This window comes from Tamandua tetradactyla, chromosome X (genome assembly GCF_023851605.1).
Source record: "Tamandua tetradactyla isolate mTamTet1 chromosome X, mTamTet1.pri, whole genome shotgun sequence".
Lineage (NCBI taxonomy): Eukaryota > Metazoa > Chordata > Mammalia > Pilosa > Myrmecophagidae > Tamandua > Tamandua tetradactyla.
The window spans coordinates 63,185,760-63,206,946 of record NC_135353.1 but is presented as its reverse complement, the minus strand read 5'-3'; the positions used below and the strand labels follow the sequence as shown (position 1 = coordinate 63,206,946).

The following is a 21,187-nucleotide window of genomic DNA, read 5'->3' as shown; positions in this document are numbered from 1 at the left end:
TAAAAGAGTTTAAAAAAAGAAAAAATATATTAGGTAGAGGGAAATACCAGTGGTCAATGAGAGGGAGGGGTAAAGGGTATAGTATGTATGAGTTTTTTCTTTTTTTTATTTCTTTTTCTGGAGTGATGCAAATGTTCTAAAAAATGATCATGGTGATGAATATACTACTATGTGATGTTATTGTGAGCCATTGATTGTACACAATGTATAGAATGTATGCTAAGAATGTTCATATTTGCATGGTGTTTTGGTTTTTCAATTAAAGAAAAATATAATTAAAACAAAGGCCTTCAGAGAATAGAGAAAATGACCTAGCTTCCTTCTCCATCAAAGTATGTCTGTACTAGTATTTCTGATTTCATTTGTCTGGATGGGGTCCAGCCATTGGCGCAGCCAATGTGCAGTCAGAAAACTACTGACCTACGCTAACCAGCTAAGGGATATAAAGAAATCACCTATATTTTCCATGTCTTCGGGCTGTAAACTGAGAATTGGTGTCAATATAGGTGACTCTGAAGTCCCTTAAGATCTGCAGGGTCTCTTACTTTTAGAAAAGTGATAATCCTGAACTCTGAGAGAACAGTCTGTTCTCTAGGTTAGCATTTCTCAAAGTGTGATCCAGGGATCTGCATCAGTCACTTCTGTTGCTTGTTATAAGGTTGTTCTAGTCAGTTAGACTCTCTAGAGGTCAGATCCCAAAACCTGATTTTTAATATTCCCCCCTAGGCAATTCTCATTTACAGTGAAGCTTGAGAATCACTACTACAAACTTGGAGAAAATATTCTGGTCCCATGGAAAGGGATTAGAGTTGACCATTTCGGGAGTGAGAATGGTGTTGAGAAACACATCAGCTCTGTAGTGAGCCAATGAAAGGCCAAGATTAACATCCTAAAGTCCAGACTTGCAATTTAGTGCTCCCTCCGCTCAAATAAATCTTCCATGGATCTGAACTGCAGAGATCTTTCAGAAACTTCCTAACTAGCTCTGAACTTAGATATTGAAATTTCATGACAATACAATGAGAAACAGGGAAGTTAGGACTTCTGTTTGGAGTGAAGGAGAAGCTGTTAATTCCTTGAGAGGAGAGGGGAGATCTCAGATACCCAAAACCCTTAGGTAATCCACAAATGTCTCTTCAGCCTGTAGTTTCCACCTCGTCCTCCACTCTGGCCTGGGCTACAACCATATTGAATTGATTTATTTGAATGTTAACATCTTGCCCTCAGAGTAAGGAATAAGGGAATGACCCAAAGGCAGCAAGGAGATGGAGAGAAGCAGTACAGCCAAAGGCTTGGGTAATCAATCAATTCTTCAATATCAGTGAGGACTGGAGATATTTCTCAGAATCAGCTGGCTTTCTCAGAACGCCAGGTTTTTACCTGGCCAGAACCCTTTCCTTCTGGTTATAGGTGATAATAAATTACTTTCAGTCTCGGTCTTGCAAACTGAGAGTGGTTGAAGTATGTACTGGTAAACACCCTGGACTGCCAGCACCAGTTCTGCAGAAGGGGATAGGAAGAGCAGCCTGCAAGCCACTTTGGCCAATGTGAAATGGCCACCCTCAGTCTTAAAGCCCCAAATACTGCACTTTCAACAATCTTATCATCAAATCCCCACTCAAGATCCAAGATTGCTTCTTCCCAAGATTGCTGTTGGCTTGCTCCTGTTCTATAAAGCCTTCTCTGGGGAGTTTGTGGAAAAAAGAAACTCAAGGGGACCAAATCACCTTTTACTCCTTTGAGGCCTGGGTTTCCTTTTGGACCTCGTTCTCCTCGGAGACCAGGGAACCCTGGCTCTGTGTTCTGTAGGGTTCCAAACTCAAATGCTGGACCTTTAGGAAAAAGAAACAAAATACTGGCACCTTACATGAGCCTAATGACTCACAAAACTCAGCACAGCAGCTCAATCACCAAGAATCACCAAGGCCTGAGTGTTTGAGGCTCAACAACCAAAGCAGAAACAAAAAATCCAAGACAGGGACCTCAAGTCTGCAGCAAGGAGCCAATGTGATCCCCTATTGGCTTGATTCATTACACTAATACTTACAGAATGCCTACTATGTTTCAGGTACTGTACTAGGCACTGGGAATACAGGAATGAACAAGATAGCTTCAGCAACCCAACAGTCTCAGTGCCTACTCTAGTATGTCCCCTTAAGACAAAAGAGGAAATGGGTATAAGCTGCAATGGTCATGGAATTTAGGTTCCAAAAATTATGCCAGGGGTGGCCAGCTTTTCTCTCAGAAAACAGAATCTTATACTCAGGTATAAGATCTCAGAAAAATAGTCCCTGCCTAGGCTCCTATTAGCCACCTTCCATCTTGAGGATCCAGGCTTGGCTTCTCCTTTCTTAGGCTCACAACCCCCCCATTACAGCCGTGTGGACCAGGGGAAGCTTGAAGGAGTCAAAGTTGTTTCTTTCAATGCTAAATGAGCAGAGGCCAAGGGGCTGAGAATGGTGAAAGGTGGATTGGGAATGGGTACAAAAGTCAGAAGGCATTAGGTAGTGTGTAGTCATCAAGATGACCAAAGTTTGCTTGTTCCTTGATGAATAAGAACTCTCTGCTAGAGTTGATAAATGTATCAGTATCAGTACAGTAGTTGATAACTGTAGAGACAGGGCTCTGACTGAGCAAGGACAGGGTATGCATCACTCCCCCTCTGCAGTCCTCACATATCCTGGCTAAACTGTCTCACCTGTGAGATGCTCCTTCAACAATCACGCTTATTCTGCAGCCTGGATCACACCCTGAATCTCAAGACCAAAGCCAGAAAGGAAAAACTTACCAGGAGGTCCTGGTAGGCCTGGTGGGCCTGACGAACCATCTCTACCTGGGAGGCCAACTGCCCCTATTGTGGTGTGGCCTGGGTCTCCTCGGTTCCCCTTTAGACCCGGAACACCCTGAGATCCCAGCACACCTGGGGCTCCTAGAAGGATAAACCCACAAAAATATGCTCATTATGTCACCCTACTCTTCAGAAGTGTTCGAAATCAGTGGCAACATGTTGAAAACTAACGCTCAGGGAGAATTTGGGGCCTGGGTCAGTAGGTTTCTCTCTTTAGGGAGAGCAGGAAATTCTCTCCTCAGGGAAAATTACCCTTTTTTTTTTAGCCTCAGAGTTAGAAGGGTCCTTAGGGCTCACTTAGCCCAACCTTTTAGGAAAATGAGGCCATAGAAGTGAGAAAATATGGTCAGGGGCTTCTTGATGTAAAACTTGAAAGGAAAAACTTGTGTTTTCAGCCTCCCATTTCTTATTTTTTCCACCTTGAAGCTGGGGCCAGCAGTGCCTCCCCTAAGAAGTTTAGAAACTGCTGCCTTTAAAAGTACTGTCTGAGGTTTTATGTCTGGGACACCACTGCCTCCCTGAGCATGACATGCCCTTTCTCTGCTTGCACATTTGGGTATGTCCCTCTGAAATTGGTTCAGGATGTCACTTATAGGATCCTGGAGCCATTTAGCACCTTAGTTAAGTAAGCATAGAGTAAGGGCCTGGGTATAAATTTTCCTCTGGGCTTTTGTTAGTTTCTCTGCAAGCATCAACTGGGACAACACATCTACAGAGGGGGCAGGGCTCCAGCAGCCCAATCCAGGCCCCTTCTGGTTGCTACGTAGTCTGGGATTGCCTAACGAGCTATGGTATATTATTTAGACTATACGAAATCTGCTCACCCAGGCCCAACCCTATCATATATTAACCTTGGGCTGGCAACGCGAAACTTACTGACTATAGCCTACCTTTCTTGTGACTTTGGACAGGTGTGTGCCCAGACCCACAGATATAGAAGGGGATGCTGGGTACCAGAGTGGATATAGGACTGATCTTCACAAGGAACAGATTAGTTTGTTTTACCTGGAAAGAGAGCTGGGGAGCCAGGACTGCCAGAAGGGCCAAGCAGGCCTTGGATACCTTCATCTCCTTTAAGACCTGGGAGGCCTTGTGCACCGGGATCACCAGGATAACCTGGCATTTCAATGAGAACAAAAAAAACAGTAAGCAAACTCAGAGGAGGCTCACACATGTTACTAAGTGCCCAGGAAGAGATGCAGTTTGCTGCCCTGGGTTGACAGGTATCTTTTTGCCCTTCCCAGCTCTCACAGATGCAGATGGCCTCATGGGACAATCAGACTACCAGAGCCAAATTTCCACTAGTGTTCAGAATTCGTTTGACCAGGGCTTGCCTTCCATGATATGATTTGTTAAGAGCTGGGAGGTTTTTCTATTACTGCTAATTTGCTGTAATGCCTCAAATGCCCACCATTTGTGTTAAGGTATTATTGTGCACTATACATGTATGTTTCCTGGGAATGGAACACAGGAAGCCACTGTTAGTGTCAATGAGTTTACCAGAGAGTGCATGGGCCTGAGGTGATGAGACCTCTCAGGCCTTATTGAGATCCAGATGGAAGAGGTACTATAGTAGAAGCCTTTACTAGAGCAAGAAGTAGCTAGAGATATTGGGCATCTGTATCTTTGGGGAATGCAAAAGGAAGAGTTGGGCATACATAGTAACTAGGATAAGGAGAAATGAAGACAAGCTCTAAGCATCATATACAGTTGTTGAGGGGGCTGTCATCCACTTGCTCCTTTGGCAAAAGGTATTTTTTCCATTTTTATTAAAATTGTCAAGCTCAAGAATGCATAGCATCATCTACATAAGACCTTGAGTGTCCCATTGCATCAAGTTGAAATCGCTCAATTTGGGACTCTACCAATCCTTCCCTAAGCATTACCAGGAGGAGCATTTGCCTCTGTCAAGGCCCAGGCAGACCCAACTCCTAGTTTCAACGGACCCAACACAAATAATGGAGATCTAGCCCTGGCCTCTCTGCCCAAGAGATGGGAGTTAACTTTATTCACTAAAGGGATTCCTGGACTTCCCTTGAAGACTCAGCACTTGGGCCCTTGGGAGTACTGTGTTTAGCAGCAACCACGTGGCTGAAAATATATACATTTTTTTTTAACAATTACTGCCTTTTCTTCTTCACTCAAATCAGTGAAAAGTTGCACCTGAGATCACAGCACCATCTGTATCGATGAAAACATCTGGGCCTGGCAGGCCAATGCCACCTTTTTCTCCCTGCAAAGATTAATTCATTAAACACAAATACTGTCATAACCTCATCACCAAAGATCTATGTGCCATCAAAGCCAATCCCCAATTTTTGCAATGCTACTCCAAGACAATCTGCTTCTGGGCCTGGGGAACATATCACAGACAACATAGCTGTACCCAAGAGGTTCTAAGAATGGAGCAAAGTTTCAACTCCTTTTTTCACTCTCAGGAGGCTGGAACTCTACTACTGTTACTGACCTTGTCAGTGAATGATGTCAGGCAGAGGAAGTCAAAAGAGTCTTAATTCTCCCAGAAGAGGGACTCAGGTACCAGATTCAGGTACAGGGCATATCAAGACTGGAGTGGTGAGGGCTCTCTGCCCCAAGTGTAGACAACAAAGGGATGTCTTGTTTGTAGAGAATTTAAAAACTATAATAAAACCTAAATATTGACCATTCTAAACAATGTCAGTAATCAAATATTCCTCTTCAGATGAATGGACATGCTTCTATCAGATCCTGAGCCTCGGCCTGCCACTAATTAAGTATCATCTAAAGAAAACTTATCACCTTTGTGTTTTCAAAGTAGGTTGCATGTGCATTTCTTGAGAAAAGAGTCACATGTAAATCCTCAAAATATTAAAAAATGTTTCATCATATATGTTGGCATTTATGGTAATCTTTCACTCTTCACCTCCCCAATTCTGGATTTTCACTTTGCAGCAATATTACCTTAATTCCTGGGAATCCATTAAGCCCAGGGAAACCTGGGGATCCCTTCTTGCCCTGTGACAGAAACATAGTTATCACTAAGTTGAATGCCTAAGATCATAGGGGGCACTGATCTTTGGGTTAAGCCAGGGCAAACAGTACAGAGATCTCGGCTGGCATTACAAGATGTGGCTTTTACCTGACTCTGGAAGCCAAGAAATATGACCATGGCCTGGCATGGCACTGATTTGACACTGGCTACCCATTTTTATGGGTGAAGAAAAAAGAAGAGTGTGGTTAAGATTATACCAAAGGGAGGTAGACAATCAATCCCTTTGGATTGATAGTCATGTTAAGTAAAGCAAAAGAATTTATTGATTAGGGATTTGAATCCCAAGCCTTTAATGATGTTAACCAAAATACCTGACTCCCTGGAGGGCCTTGGACTCCTTCCAAACCCATGGGACCCTGTAAAGAGAATAGACTTTTGAAAGAGAATAGACTCACCTTCAAGAAAGATTAAGAGCCCACACTAGAAAAAGCCACTACACTTACATAACAAAGCTATCCAACTGAGTTTAGGATTTAACAGCTCCTAAAATCAGGTAAGAGAATGTTCCTAGACTTGGCTTAATGACCTCTTTCTAAGCACTAATCCATCAGGCTGAATAGCCTCAGGGAGCATTTTTTAAGGGCTAAATAAATGGAAACATTTTAAGTACTAGGCAGAATTTGGTAAAAGGTTTGGGTGGTATTATACTTAGTCTGCATTAGTTCCAAGTCATGAGATTTCAAAATAGATTACGGGAGGGCCTCTTGTTTCCCACCCCAAATGCATTCTTTGTTGGTGATTATGTGTTTTCAAGACAACGGAGTAGAGAAAAGTAGAAAATGAAATGGCAGGTTAATGGATGAATATACCTAAATACTTAAAGGACACATAACAAGCTTCATGCTCAAACTAAATACACAATCCTCAAAAATGTTTCTTTTTTAAGGCTAAGATTGGTCAATTGTTTACAGCCTAAGACCTCAGTGTCTGGAGCCAGGAATCTGAGAGCCTAATAGTTATTTCTCCATTTGAAGTGAGATTATTACTGGAAATTGTTGACTCCAAACATCACCCACTCTATTCAAGAACTTCTGAGATTTGTTTTTGTCCTGTAAAGATTGCACTTGGCCCTCTTTCTTCCATTCCTACAACTCCCCTCCTCCTCCCAACATTCCCTAGGAAAAGAGTGGGATGAAAGCTTTTCTTTTACTCACATCATTCTTTAGCCCAAGATATAATTATACACGAGGGCAAGGAGAGTAAATAGGCTGAGGTGCTCTGTGGAGTAAGGGGTACATTATTCCTTATCCAACGGAATGGGGCTAAGTGGAGAGGAGGTTGTTTTAGGGGTCTGCCAAAGGGTTCAAAAAGAGAAACTTAGGTGTCCACCAAGCTATATAATAGAAGGAAACAAATAAGGAAGAAAATGGACCAGATGACTTGATAGTCCCAGGCAAACAACATTCCAGGTTCATACCCTAGGTCCTGGCAAACCAGGGATTCCCTTTTCTCCTTTTTCTCCAGTAGTTCCAAATCCCTAAAGGAAAAAAGAAACTGCAGGTTATAACATTGCTTTCCTAAAAGGCTTCCTATCTCCATCTAAAGCAAGGAGGTAATTTCAAAATGCAGTAGACCAGTGCTGCTCTCTGACTGAGGAGGCTCACCATGCTGAATCTCTTGTCACTCACTGCAAGGAAAGAATAGAGGGCCTGAAAGTAATTTGGACCACTCATTCAAGGTTCCCCTTTGTTTCTGCAAAAAGCGTCTTCCTCCTAAAATATGATTACATGCATTTGTAGCATCATGGAATAACAGCATAGAAATGATTAAATATCTACCCTCCTTGATTTTACAAATGGGTAAACTAACTCCCTAAAGGGTTAGACATCTTGTCAAGGTTATGGAATTATGAGAGAGCAAAGGTTGTAAAGATCTTTTGACTTCCATTCTAGGGATCTTTCCATAAGAACAGGCTGCCTTCCACTCACTAGGAGATTGATTGACTTCCAAATGGAGGATTGTGTATGTAAATCCTTGGCGGTTCACAGTGGAGGAATGAGTTTTTTCTCCTTTGAAGACATGTGGACCAAAACATCCTCTTCTGTGGTAGAGAATATTTCTATGTAAGCATGGCCTGAAGCCTCTTCTTGTGACAGACAATCCAAAGGGGATTGTCAGATGGCCCCCAGTCCCTCTTGTTCTTGCTCACAAGAGGTGAGGGCTTGCTTCTCTAGGGACAAGAGAGTTTCCTTCTATCTGAATCCAAGGCAAACATATTCTGGTTTCCCAAGATACAGAAGAGTTCATTATCAAATTGAATAATTTGCACACAGAAAATTTAACTGAAGTAATTTTGTTATTGTTGTTTAAAATTGTACTTTCTGGAACATGGAGTTTTACAAAAAACATTTAGGCTTATTGTGAGAGTAAAGGAGGTAGTGAAGCTTTTCTCAAATGTAAGTTAGTGAGAGACACTAAATGTGGTCATAGTACATCTCCTGTTGTCCTCTTGATGTGATCTGACACAACTGGTATGATTTCACTCCTCCAGTTTCACTGGCAGCTTTTTCTTCCTCTTACATACTTGGTGTATTCCTATGGGTACTGAAGATTGGTTCAAAAGCCCTTAGATTTTTCAGGCCAGGGCTTTTTTTGTTTGTTTGTTTTTGCTTTAATGTGGGATTTTTGTTTTTTACTGGGAGGAGTGTGTGTATGTGTGTGTGTGTATGTGTGTGTGTGGCCCAATTCAAAGCAGGCTTTGGTTCCTACTTGCTTTTTCTCTTTTCTACATCTATAGTTATTTTGCATCAAATAGCCCAGACCTCATGCTGAGTAGGATTTCTCTTTAAAAGGCCTGTAGTTCAAATTGAATACAAGCTTATTTGAAATCTTAGTTTCTGCATCTCATATCAGAAACCAAGTATGCTGCCACCTGGTGGAGTGTGCCTTTTGGTTGCTGGAGTCAAAGGCTTCAAGCAACCTCCCCCTTCCATAAACTTCCATAAAGTTTAGTTCTTTCAGTACCTTAAAGTACTAGGATTGGTTGTATATGCAAGCTTTTGTTTTGTTTTTTTTTTACATGGGCAGGCTCTGGGAATCGAACCCGGGTCTCCGGCATAACAAGCGAGAAACCTGCCACTGAATCACCAGTGTACCGCCCTGTATATGAAAGTTTTATAAGCAGAAGTTCTATGCCATATTCTCTTCTGTCGTTCTGCAAGGTATGTCATTGGAACCTGAACATATACAACGTGATACAGTAAATACTTAACCCAGAGAACAAAACTGATGCAAAGGGTGAAAGAAAGCATATCCAGAAACTGTGTCATGCCCTAAACTTTTCTTACTCACTGTTGTAAACACAATAAGACCTTGTATTTCTCATCTTCAGAAAGCAGAAAGTCTCTAGATTCTTGCATTTTCAGAGAGAGCATCTAAGAGCTTGTGTTACAATGTGAACAAAAATAAATAACCCAAATTTAAAAATAAAAGGAAAAAAAACACAAAAGTATATTTGCAGGGGCGGGGGGAGGAGGTCCAAGCCAACAAAACATAAATGACTTGGCAAGACATTATGCTGTTGGCTAAACTTGCCTCCCAGGGCAGGGAGCCCTGTACAGGGATCTGCTGAACACGCTGTTCTATCAATATGTCCTGCAACCTGCTCTGTCACAATTAGCCCTTGTCATGGGCTACCCTGCACCTGCTATCTCTATACCCCTTCTTAACTATGGTCTGGAAAGCCTCATTAGAGTGTTAGCTTAGCTGTTTCTAGACCTTCTCTCCTGGACCTTGTGTTCTTGGTGTTTTTTTTGGTTCTGGGGAGATTCAATTGAAGAAGAACCCTACCTACAGTAGTTACCTCAGATTCACCTAATAGTTACCTCAGAATTTGCCACTTTCTTCTTTTCTCCCTCACCTTCCCACTTCCATTTTGCCTTACGCTGTGTTTTCTGGTCTCTTGGACAGAGGGCACAAAGGGATATGATTCTTTTTTACAATCTCCGTGTGAAGAACTCGGCCTACGAGTGTAAGTGTGCTGATGGGAACAGTGGGGTAAAATGTGCAACAGGGACTGAATCAGAAAATCAATGATGTTTGTTGACTGTGGAAGGAGGAGGAGAAAAGGTGAGCATGAATCTGTCAGTTTGACTACTTGTAAGTAGCTCCTGTAAAGATGTGGGCTCAGACGAGAAGGAAGCAAATGGTTAAAGAGAACAATTTGGATTCCCTGGAAATTTCCATCCTAAGTGCTACCTTGTTTCTCAGTGAGAATTGATCATTGAAAGTCAATGTGAGGACTTTGGATTTGTGAAGCGTGTTTCCTGTGAAAAGCCTGGAGTACCTCAACTACATTACCATCTTTCTTCTCACAATTTTCTTGGCAGAGGACACATTAGATACCTATGAATAGCTCCATTAAGCACATAGAGATATTAGGATCCAAGGAGCTACATGATTGGACCAGAATCACACATCGATTTAAGAGACATATAAGCCGAAAGCATTATATGGGCCCTGTTTACATTCTGATTGAAGTAAGCCAACTGTAAAAATATATATATCAGCCAAAGTGGGCTGGCAATTCTGGTTTCTTGATTCCCACCCTTTGAAAATGTGCTATTCTTATATAAAGGGAGGTATTTCTTATTTAAAGGGAGGTATTTCCCAGATTTGGTAACTTTACAGTCAACTGGAGTTTCTGTTTTTCACCCAACACTCTGAAACACTGAAAATACTGAGCTTGAAACTGTACTGTAATTCACTACCATGCACTGTTGTCAGTCCGTCTCTCTCTCTCTCTCTCTCTCTCTCTCTTTCCAGAACAAAAGGGAATGGGTTGAAATTGAAAATGTGGAAAGTCCCTGGGGAAGAATATGGACAGGAAGGGGAGGGAGTGTGAGACAGTGAACCCAATAACATCAGAGGAGATCAGAAATCCTTTCAAAGAGATTTTAGAAATGAAGCCACCACCACTCTGATAAAAACAAATTGGGCTGTAGGGGGCAGTGTGGTATGGGGAAAATGTTTGAATTGGCTAGAATTCAAAGAAGCTAAATGTCTGTCTCAGCTCTGCCAATAACTAGCTGTATGACTCTGGACAAGCCTCTTCATCCATTTAGGCCGTGGTTTCCCCATCAATATAAGAGGGATAAGACCGGCACACCCTACCTATCTCACAGGGATGATGCTGAGTGACTAGAATCTATATGAAAATGCTCTAGAAAGAAAGGTGAAAACCTTATTCCCAAACCCACTGGCAAAGTGCTTTATATCTGTGCTGTACAATATAAATATCACAAGAGCTACTATGTTAAGTTTTCTAGGAGCCACACTGAAAAAGTAAAAATGAAGAGGTGAGATAAATTTTAATAACATATTTGACTTAATACAATATATCATAAATATTATCATCTCAACATTTAATCAAGTAAAATTATTAATGACATATTTTACATTATTTTTTCTATATTAAGTCTTTTAATGTGGTGTACACTTTACATCTACAGCACATCTCAATAAGACTAGGCACATTTCAAGGCCTTGAAAGCTGCATGTGGCTAGTGGTTATCATATTGGATAGCACAGCTTTATACTTGGTAAAGAAAATTGACATTGTCAGCTGAGCCTCAAGAGAGTAGATCTGACCATTGCCAAGTAAAATATTGTACACAGAGAGAAGTTCAGCAATTTGCCAAAGTCCCGGAGCTGGAACTGGGTCTAAAGTATAGGTCTCCTGTCTCCAATACCAGGGTTTTATTCCTTTCTGATTCATTACATATAGAGTTGATTAAAATCGAGGAAACTCAACAGATGAAAGTCTATGCCCTTTGATTTCTACAGTGTAATAGGGATCACCATGGAAGGAACCTGTGCCACTGGTTCCACTAACTGTTTTCTTGTCACCGGGAGAGACCCAAAGTGTTTCAAGAATGGTAGGAAAGCATTGAAGCCATCTATCCCCATTATGCCAGCGAGTAGGGGCAGACTTAGTGATCTTTGGTTCATCCATTTCCCTCCTGACCCCTAAACGCAATCCATGAAAATCTTGTCAGCTTGTCTTTCAAACATATCTTATGATTTAAGAGGCATATAAACCAAAAACAATGAGTGGGCCCTTCTTGGATTCTGATTCAAACAAGCCAACTGTAAGAAATATATTTATGAGAGTCAGATAAATTTGAATCCTGACTTGTATTTGATCTTAGGTAATTACTGATAATTCATTCCCGATGATATTGTCACTGTTTTAAAAAGTCTTTATCTTTTAGAAATATTGAGGTATACATAATGGATGATATGTTTGCTATTTGCGTCAGATTCATCCTGAGTTGATAATTGTTCAAGTTGAATGATGGAGAGATGGGAATCATTATACCATTCTCTTCACTTTTGTATACATTTGAAATGTTCCATAATAAAAGGATTAAAAATTTTACATGTTTAATCCATCCTCTTGTCTCCATTTCCACTGTTGTCACCTAGTCCAAGCCACCATCACTTCCTCTCATCTGAACTGCTACAAGAGCCTCTATGCTTGCTGCCCTCACGAGCTTCCTGCCCACTCCCCACCCCCAGCAGTCAGAGTGCTCTTATGAAAAAATACAAGTTAGATTTTTTCCAATTACACTTAGACAAAAAGCCATACTTGACCTACAAAGGTCGCCATGACCTGGTTCCTGCCTTTCTGACTGTTTCTTGCCCTGCATGCTTTGCTCCACCCACAGTTGCCTTCTTGCTGTTACTCAAAAATGCTTAGTTTTTAAAAAATGTACAGGGTTCCTATTTGGAATGATGAAAATGTTTTGCTAATGGATGATGGTGATGGTAGCACAACATTGTGAACACAATTAACCACACTGAATTACACACTTGAATATGGTTAAAGAGGGAAAGATTAGATTGTATATATGGTAACAGAATTTTAAACAAATCCATGGAACTACACTACACAAACAGGGAACCCTAAGTGAAACCATGCACTATCATTAATATTACAAGTATAAAAATGTGTTATCATCAATTTTAACAAACGTTCCATACCAATGCAAGGTGTTAATAATAGGGTGGTATACAAGAATCCTGTATTTTATGCCTGATTGTTCTGTAAACCCACAATTTAACAACTTCTCTAATAAAGAAAAAAAAAAACAGGCTGGGAAAAAAAAATGCTGAGCTTTTGCCAATCTCGGACTCTTTGCACTTATGGTTCGTTCTGCCTGAAACACCTCCTGATCTTCACATGTCTGGCTCCCTCATAATATTCAGGTCTCAGCTCATGCATTGCCTCCAGAGAGGCCCTTCTTGACCACACTGTCCAAAATAACACACCTACTTCTCATCTCATCCACTCTCTATCATTTTGCCTTTTTTTAAATCTTCTATGCATCATTTACCACTCTATCAAATTGCTATGGACTCATTTGCTTACTTGTTTATTGTCTTGCTCTACCCACACCGGTGCCCCACTAGAAGATAAGCTCCTTAAGGAACTTTGACTTTGACTTATTTACTGTTATAGCCTCAGAGTCCAGCAGAATGCCAGGCACATGCAGGTTCTCAAAAGGTAATTGTTGAATGAAAGAATCTAAAATATAGAAGCAGATATGAAAGTGAAGACAGTATTACTAAGACTAGCTACCATTTACTGAACAAATGTGTGCCAGACATGTAGTAAGTCCTTTTCATGTATATTATCTCATTTAAATCCTCATAACCACCCATTATTATTCTTTTTTTATAGATGAGGAAACTTGGCTCAGAAATGTTATCAAAATTGTCCAAGATCACATAAGCTAGAAACTGATCAAGCTTAGGTCTGTTTCAACTGTAGTGCCTGAGCTAATAGCCCCTAAGATATTCAGCCTCGTAGGGAACCAGTTATTGTCTCTATGGGCTTGAGAAACAAGAACATTTCCTTAAATGCCTTCTAATAAAGAAGATGGTAGAATTCTCTCCAATAACCTGTGAAGGGGTTTTCCTGTCAGCTTCCTACTGTTACAGCTTTTGTCCAATCAGATCCTTAAATATCTGTGTGGCCAAATAAGGAGACTTACCGGGAGGCCCGAGGGGCCACTTATGCCAGGGAAACCCTGAGGTCCAGGTTCACCCTGAAAAAATCAATCAAAAGTTACTGAGTAGCAGCAGAAAGCAGTGAGCATAAAGGAGGGTGGCTCCCTTGAGCTACTAGGGCTGGGGAATGGGGAACCAATGGGGCACTAGAGAGTTGTAACAATTCTCCAGGCTCCCTGACTAGTATCTGCACCAAGATGTCTTAGTTTAAGGAGTCTTTTGTGGTGTGGAAAAGACCAAGGCCTATGGCAAGTAAAGGATACTGTCTAAAACAGAATCTCAAATGCCCACGCTAATTGGGATGCAAAATATGATCAGTTCATTTCTGGTAGAAGAAGCTGGTCAACAAGATTTCCTGTAGCAAATTACAAACTGCAAAGAAATCAATGTTTTTTTTTTGGAAAAAAAGGTAGCGATTACAATTTGGATAGGGACATACAGCATTCTAATCTGTCTTCCCATGATATACTAATTTAGCTATAGATTAGGTCTCCCCAGGATTTGGGAATGATCAGTGAGGCAGGCAATCTCTTATCTGCTTCCAGACTGTACCCAAATCAATGATTACTTCCTGTAAACCTGAAGGGGGCCTGAAGTTGTTGATTCTACAAAGGCAAGAATAAAGGAACAGGAATAAAAACTTTCCCCTGCCTGGACCCCTTGGCCACAGGAACAGAATCACCAAATTTAAGGGTAGCCCAGGAAGGAAGGGAAGTAAAGCAGTCCTCATTTTTCAGGTGGATAGTAACTGAAAGTTATCTGCACACCTTAATAACATTCATCCATTCAAACACAATTCTCACAACCGTGAATATGATATACATTTACTTACATAAAAGTATAGATTATAAAATCTCTAGTTTAAGGAGGTTTACAGTTTAATCTTGGTAATTCAGATCAGGTAAATTAGGACATAAGCTGCCACTTGGTGATGGTATACTATATTTGCAGCGTCAAATTTTGAGGACAAACAACTTAATTTAAGAGGTAACGCAAAGCAATCATTTATACAGTATATATTCCATGACAGTGCTTTGGGGGCAATATAAGTGTGAAAGGGGCTGGAATTTAGGAGAAAAAACAACTATTTAATGTTTGTTTTAAGTTATTGAGCACCTTGAAAATTGAATCTGCATAACTGAAACACAAAAAATAGAACAGAAGCCTAGGTATGCACACTAATACCCACACAGCAAAAACCAGACTCAGACGCTTCAGAAACCTTTTGACAAAGGATAAAACAAAGACAGTTTTTAGCCTCATTTTCCAAATAAAAATCTAGCACCAGAAAATACTTATTTGAGTTATTTGAGTTGAACTCTAGTATTCATAGGAAAGGACCTATTAACTTTTCCTATTCGTCTATTTACCTACCTTGGATCCTTTTTTGCCTTTGGGAAATCCCATAAATTCCAGTTCCCCAGTGGATGGTGGAGGTCCTGCAGGACCAGGTAGGCCAACATCCCCCTATAAGATCCAAGGGAACATTAAGCAAAGCATAAACCACAGAGACCATTTTCTTCAGACGGTGGGTTTATCCTCTGGATGCAATTCACAAATAAACTGTCCATTGATTTGAACTCTTCACCCTCACTATTGCATCAATGAAGGAACAGCTATATCACTGCCAAGTGGTGAAAAGAATTTCAAGAGTGACCAAATGCACTTTGCACCACTACTACAGAGAGAGGAAGGAGGGTAGATGAAAGAAAACCACAGGTTCATGGTTACCATGGTCATGCATGAAAGGCATTTAGAAGAGAACCATGAAAGGGTTTGGGTAAGGTGAGTGGCGATGTCTAATGATAATTGGTTCAACCCCTGCCAAGAACACAAGTAGTGGCAGTGAATTCCATGCTGGAACACTGGGGGCTGGATATGCAATGCAATCCACAAGAGACAGCCCTGAAGGGTGGAGGAGGCAAGCTCCCAGCCTCTCATAAAGCTGCCCAATATTAGCATATAATTTGTATGGAGGAAAATGTATGGAGGGAAGTAAAGGGGAATGATGAAAGAGGTTAAGAAAGAGAGAGAGAAGGAGGGATGGAAGGAAGAGAAGAAAAAAAGAAAGAGGTGAGACAAAATACAAAACACCATGGAAATACCCAGGTGAATAAAAGAGTAGGAAGATATTTTAAGTGAGTGTGTTTATAAGACACACACACACTTCACAACTGGGAGTAGGGAGACAACAATGTTTTGAAAGAAAAGGAACAATAGCTTATACATGGCATGTTGTATATACAGCCCTAAAGAGATCCCACCAGAAGACTGACGTGGGTTAGGAAACATTCATTTCCCAAGGCTAAGATCCAAATCCCCTTACACAAGCAGATACATGCATGTAACCAGAGACATTTTTGGAGCATATGGAATGAAGATCTTATTTTCTAAAATCTATTTACCTTGACTCCTTTCTCTCCTTGGAAACCTAACCCCATATTCCCCTGGGGCACAGGGTGCAGGGAGGAAAAATAAAAACAATTACTAAACAAGTTCTAGGAACTGAGATCATTGGAATGTAGTCTTTTTACCATAAAGTAGGTTGCACCAAACCAGTATATCTCTGGCAGAGCCAGAAGACTTAGTGTTAGGAGGCCAAATGCCCTAAGACAAAGCATACTTACATCAGGACCAGGGAAGCCGGGGGGGCCTGGAGGACCCTGATTTTAAAAGAAAGAAAATAGCACTTTTTGTTTCAGCCAAAATGAACACAGACATAGTGGAGCTTTTGGGAATGAAGCTGCATCTCACCCTGCCTTCCCTGCCCCACTTAGTGCAGACTGTCTTTGGTGTTCCAGATTCTAACTTCCCTTCCCAGTGTTCCTTTTCTTCTACTTTGAAATGACTCAAATTGACTTGATAACCACTTTCACGTTAAGATAGTAGTGACTTCATTTGTCATTCTTTCCAATAGAACAGAATTTTTAAAATGATGATCTTTGGTGAAGTTAAGCCAAAGTAACAAGTGATAGAGTTTCATGTACTGGAGATGATTGGCTATGCACTTCTTATACCAGTGATGGCAAACAGGCTTGGTCTCGGAGAGATAGGTGGGTAAGAGCTACCCCAAGGCACAGTGTTGAAAAGGATTTTAAACCTTCTACTGTATTCAGGGTTGTTGTTATTGGTGGTGATGCATTAATTTAGCAATGTCTGTCATAGGTGAGGGGATGGGGGGTAGCAATAGATATGATAGGCGTCTGCCATCCCTGGTATGGCAGTTTGAAAGAATGCTGTACCCTAGAAATGCCATGTTTTAATCCTGATCCATCTTGTGGAAGCAGCCATTTCTTTTAATCCCTATTCAGTATTGTAGGTTGGAAACTTGATTAGATTTTCTCCACAGAGATGTGACACACCCAACTGTGGGTATTAATCTTTGCTTGGAGGGAGATGTGGTGCCACCCATTTCAGGTAGGTCTTGATTAGTTTACTGGAATCCTTTAAAAGAGGAAGCATTTTGGAGACAGCCAAGAGAACCACTAGAGCCCATGCAGTCAGAGACTTTTGGAGACGAAGAAGGAATACACCCCCAGGGGAGCTTCATGAAATAAGAAGTCTGGAGAGAAAGTTAGCAGACATTGTCATGTTCACCATGTGCCTTACCAGATGAGAGAGAAACCCTGAACTTCATCAGCTTTCTTGAACCAAGGTATCTTTCCCTGGATGCCTTAGATTCGACATTTCTATAGCCTTGTTTTAATTTGGACATTTTCATAGACTTAGAACTGTAAACTAGCAACTTAACAAATCCCCCCACCCTGATTTTTTTTTTTTTGACATGGGCAGGCTCTGGGAAACAAACCTGGGTCTACAGCATGGCAGGCGAGAATTCTGTCACTGAACCACCACTGCACCGCCCTAAATTCCCCTTTTTAAAAGCCGTTCCATTTCTAGTATATCACATTCTGGCAGCCTGCAAGCTAGAACATCTGGTCTATACTTTAGGTTGAGCTAGACTGGACTGTTAAGACATACAGATTGGATTGTCAGAAACACTCTAATAAACAAAGACAAGAAAGAGTTTCTAACAAGAGAATGCTTCACTTTAATCTGTCAAAATGGAGACTGCATTCCTCTATTAGGAGGGCCTATGTAAATGTGTTTAAGCCTTGACATGATGAGGAAAGCAGTTATGGGAATACTATGATCACATATTAGAGGTAAGTTGGTCTTACTTGAAAGCCTGGTAGTCCTATAGGTCCTATAGCTCCTGGTGATCCGGGTGCTCCTTGTGGGCCCTGGAGAGGTAAATTTTCACTGAGTTCATAGTGCAAGATGGTTTCCCAGAAAAACCAGATTATATATTTCCATAAGAATTGTATAAGAATGCTCATAGCAACTTTATTTATGAGTCAAAAATTGAAAATGTCCCAGGGGTCCATTCATACACAGATGGATAAAGCATGATATAGCCATGCAGTGAAATAACTGCTCAGCATAAAGAGTAACAAACAACTGATACATGAAGCATCATGGATAAATCTCAAAAGTATTATGTTAAGTGGAAGAAGCCAGACCCAAAAGGTTACATATTGAAGCACTTCCTTGACAGCAAGTTCTAGAACAAAACTGATCTATTGGTGAAAAAATCAGGATGATGATTGCCTTTGGGGTGGGGTGGGTGCAGGGACTGACTGGAAAAGGGCAAGAGGGAATTTTGTAAGCTGATAGTAACAGTCTAGATCTTAGTAAGAATTTGGGTTACACAGGAATACGCATTTGCCAGAACACAGCATATACACATTTCAGATTGGTGTGTTTCATTGTATGTAAATTTTACACAAAAGGAAAAATTGCAAACAAATATTGAAGTCTAGTGTGTCAGTTTGAAATGATGTATGTACCCTAGAAAAGCCATGCTTTAATCCTAATCCCATTTAGTAAAGGCAGCCATTTCTTCTAATCCCTATTCAACATTGTACGTTTGAAACTGTAATTAGATCATCTTCCCGGAGACGTGATTTAATCAAGAGTGATTCTTAGACTGGATTAGGTAGAGGCATGTCTCCACCCATTTGGATGGTCTTGACTGGTTTCTGAAGTCCTATAAAAGAGGAAAAATTTTGGAGAATGGGAGATTCAAAGAGAACAGAGCAGAATGACATAGCCACGAGAAGCAGAGTCCAACAGCCAGCGACCTTTGGAGATGAAGAAGGAAAACGCCTCCCAGGGAGTTTCATAAAACAGGAAGCCAGGAGAGAATGCTAGCAGATGACATCGTGCTCACCATGTGCCCTTCCCATCGAGAGACAAACTGTGACCAAGTTCACCATGTGCCTTCTCACTTGAGAGAGAGACCCTGAACTTCATCAGCCTTCTTGAACCAAAGTATCTTTCCATGGATGCCTTTGATTGGACATTTCTATAGACTTGCTTTATTTGGGACATTTTCTCAGCCTTAGAACTGGAAACTAGCAACTTATTAAATTCCCCTTTTTAAAAGTCATTCCATTTTTGGTATATTGCATTCCAGCAGCTAGCAAACTAGAATACCTAGCTAATGGTAGCCTTGCTGTAGTATTTAATGGGGGAGTATACTGTTGTCTTGAGATTTGCTTTGAAATGCATCAAAAAAGATGGATTATGTATGGACAGTTGAATAGAAGTGGGATAAAATAAGTATAATAAAATATTAATGATAAGGCTGTTCACTGTAAAATTCAATCAGCTTAGAAATTTTTCATATTAAAATGTTGGAAAAGATAAAAACTTTAAAAGAAAGCAAAAAGGTTACATTAATATTAGATAAAGAAGACTTCAAGACAAAGATTATTATCAGAGATGTAGGGGCATTTCACAATGATAAAATAAGTCAATTCATCAAGAAGAGGTAACAATCTTAAATGTGTCAAAATGCACGAAGCAAAAACTGACAGAACTGCAAGAAGAAATAGACAAACCCACAATTTTAGATAGAGATTTTAATATTCATCCCTCAGGAATTGATAAAACAACCAGACAAAAAATCAGTAAAGACCTAGAAGATCCACACAACATGCTATTTTTTAGATTTCTACACCCAACAACAGCAGAAATATGTAGTCTCTTCAAGTACATATGGAACATTCAACAAGTGAGACCATATGTTGGGCCATAAAACAAGCCTCAGTAAATCTTCAAGAATTGAAATTATAGAGTGTGTTCTCTTGCCACAACAGATTTAAACCAGAAATGAGTAACAGAAATACATTTGGAAAGTTGTCAAATATTTGGAAATTTAAAACCATGGGTCAAGAAGAAATCAGAAGGGAAATTAGAAAATATTTTGAACTGTATCACAACGACAACAAAAATAAAAGCAAGATGGTGAAATCTGAAGAGAAAGATGGCATGGAGAAATGTGTGGTCTAGTTGAAATGAGGGAGCAGTAGTAAGATATGTGTCTACATAAGGGATGGAGGGGCTAGGAGATTGGTCTAAGTGTGAAGATAGAGAAAGTAGGGTTTTGAAGTTTCCCCAGGAATGTGTGTTATATGAACATTGCTTGAGAGAATAACTAATAACCTGGTCTCCATATTGATCACTAATATCTTATCCAACTACCAAATACTCTCTCCCCAAATCTAAATAGTTTGCATATCACATCTGTGTATGTAAATGAAAACTGTAGTTTTGTGGATAAGGGAATGAATCCCTAAGAAGAGAAAAATGAATTCTTAAGAGAAGAGAACACAGTGGATGTCTTTCTACAAATTTGATTAACACAGCATCTAAGCTGATTTTGTTTAGCTCTAGGGAACTTTTATGACCTGGGTCCTTATACACCTCTGTTTGCATTTGTGCTTGCAAATATCCTGTTTATACCTCACTTTTCTCATACTACTCTCTCTATTTAGAAAGCTTCCTGCCAGTGTCAGCCAGTCAAAACAACCTTCACTTCTCAGAAGCTACCTTCTCTATCTTTTCTATAGGTCTTCCCTTGATCTAACCTTACCATAGACAGCATCTCTCCTTCTAAGCTGCTGTGGAATTCTTCTGCAACATTCCTACTATTTTTTTCACTTCCTGTGGGCAGGGACTAGGTCTGCAATGCCTCAGAGATCACTCATAGCACTTTAAGGATAGTAGGTGCTCAGTGTCTGTTCTGGAATGAAAGAAGAAAGGAAGGGAGGAAGGAAAGAATAAAAGAAGGAGGGAAAAAGTGTCTTTTCTTAAGCTATTTCAAAGGGAAGTGATGACAATGTGGGATCTCAAGCAAAAAGAAACCTCTTATTAATACAACTCCTGTCCCTTCAAGGAGTCACCATTATCATGAGTTCCTAAAAGGAATTTATGCGTGGAATTTCATT

The 21,187-nt window shown here is 40.5% G+C and overlaps 1 protein-coding gene across 1 annotated transcript in view; it reads right to left on the bottom strand.

The window, feature by feature from the left end:
- Positions 1–21,187, bottom strand: part of COL4A6 (collagen type IV alpha 6 chain) — a 411,951-nt gene that overhangs the window by 36,483 nt on the left and 354,281 nt on the right. Inside the window, exons 9-20 of the mRNA XM_077146587.1 lie at positions 18,074–18,136; positions 16,520–16,555; positions 16,298–16,339; positions 15,267–15,359; positions 13,877–13,930; positions 7,297–7,356; positions 6,191–6,235; positions 5,789–5,842; positions 5,012–5,081; positions 3,854–3,964; positions 2,789–2,929; positions 1,728–1,832 (exon numbers count right to left, since the gene is read on the bottom strand). Of these exons, the coding sequence (XP_077002702.1) occupies positions 1,728–1,832; positions 2,789–2,929; positions 3,854–3,964; positions 5,012–5,081; positions 5,789–5,842; positions 6,191–6,235; positions 7,297–7,356; positions 13,877–13,930; positions 15,267–15,359; positions 16,298–16,339; positions 16,520–16,555; positions 18,074–18,136 (874 nt within the window). The remainder of the gene's footprint in view (positions 1–1,727; positions 1,833–2,788; positions 2,930–3,853; positions 3,965–5,011; positions 5,082–5,788; positions 5,843–6,190; positions 6,236–7,296; positions 7,357–13,876; positions 13,931–15,266; positions 15,360–16,297; positions 16,340–16,519; positions 16,556–18,073; positions 18,137–21,187) is intronic.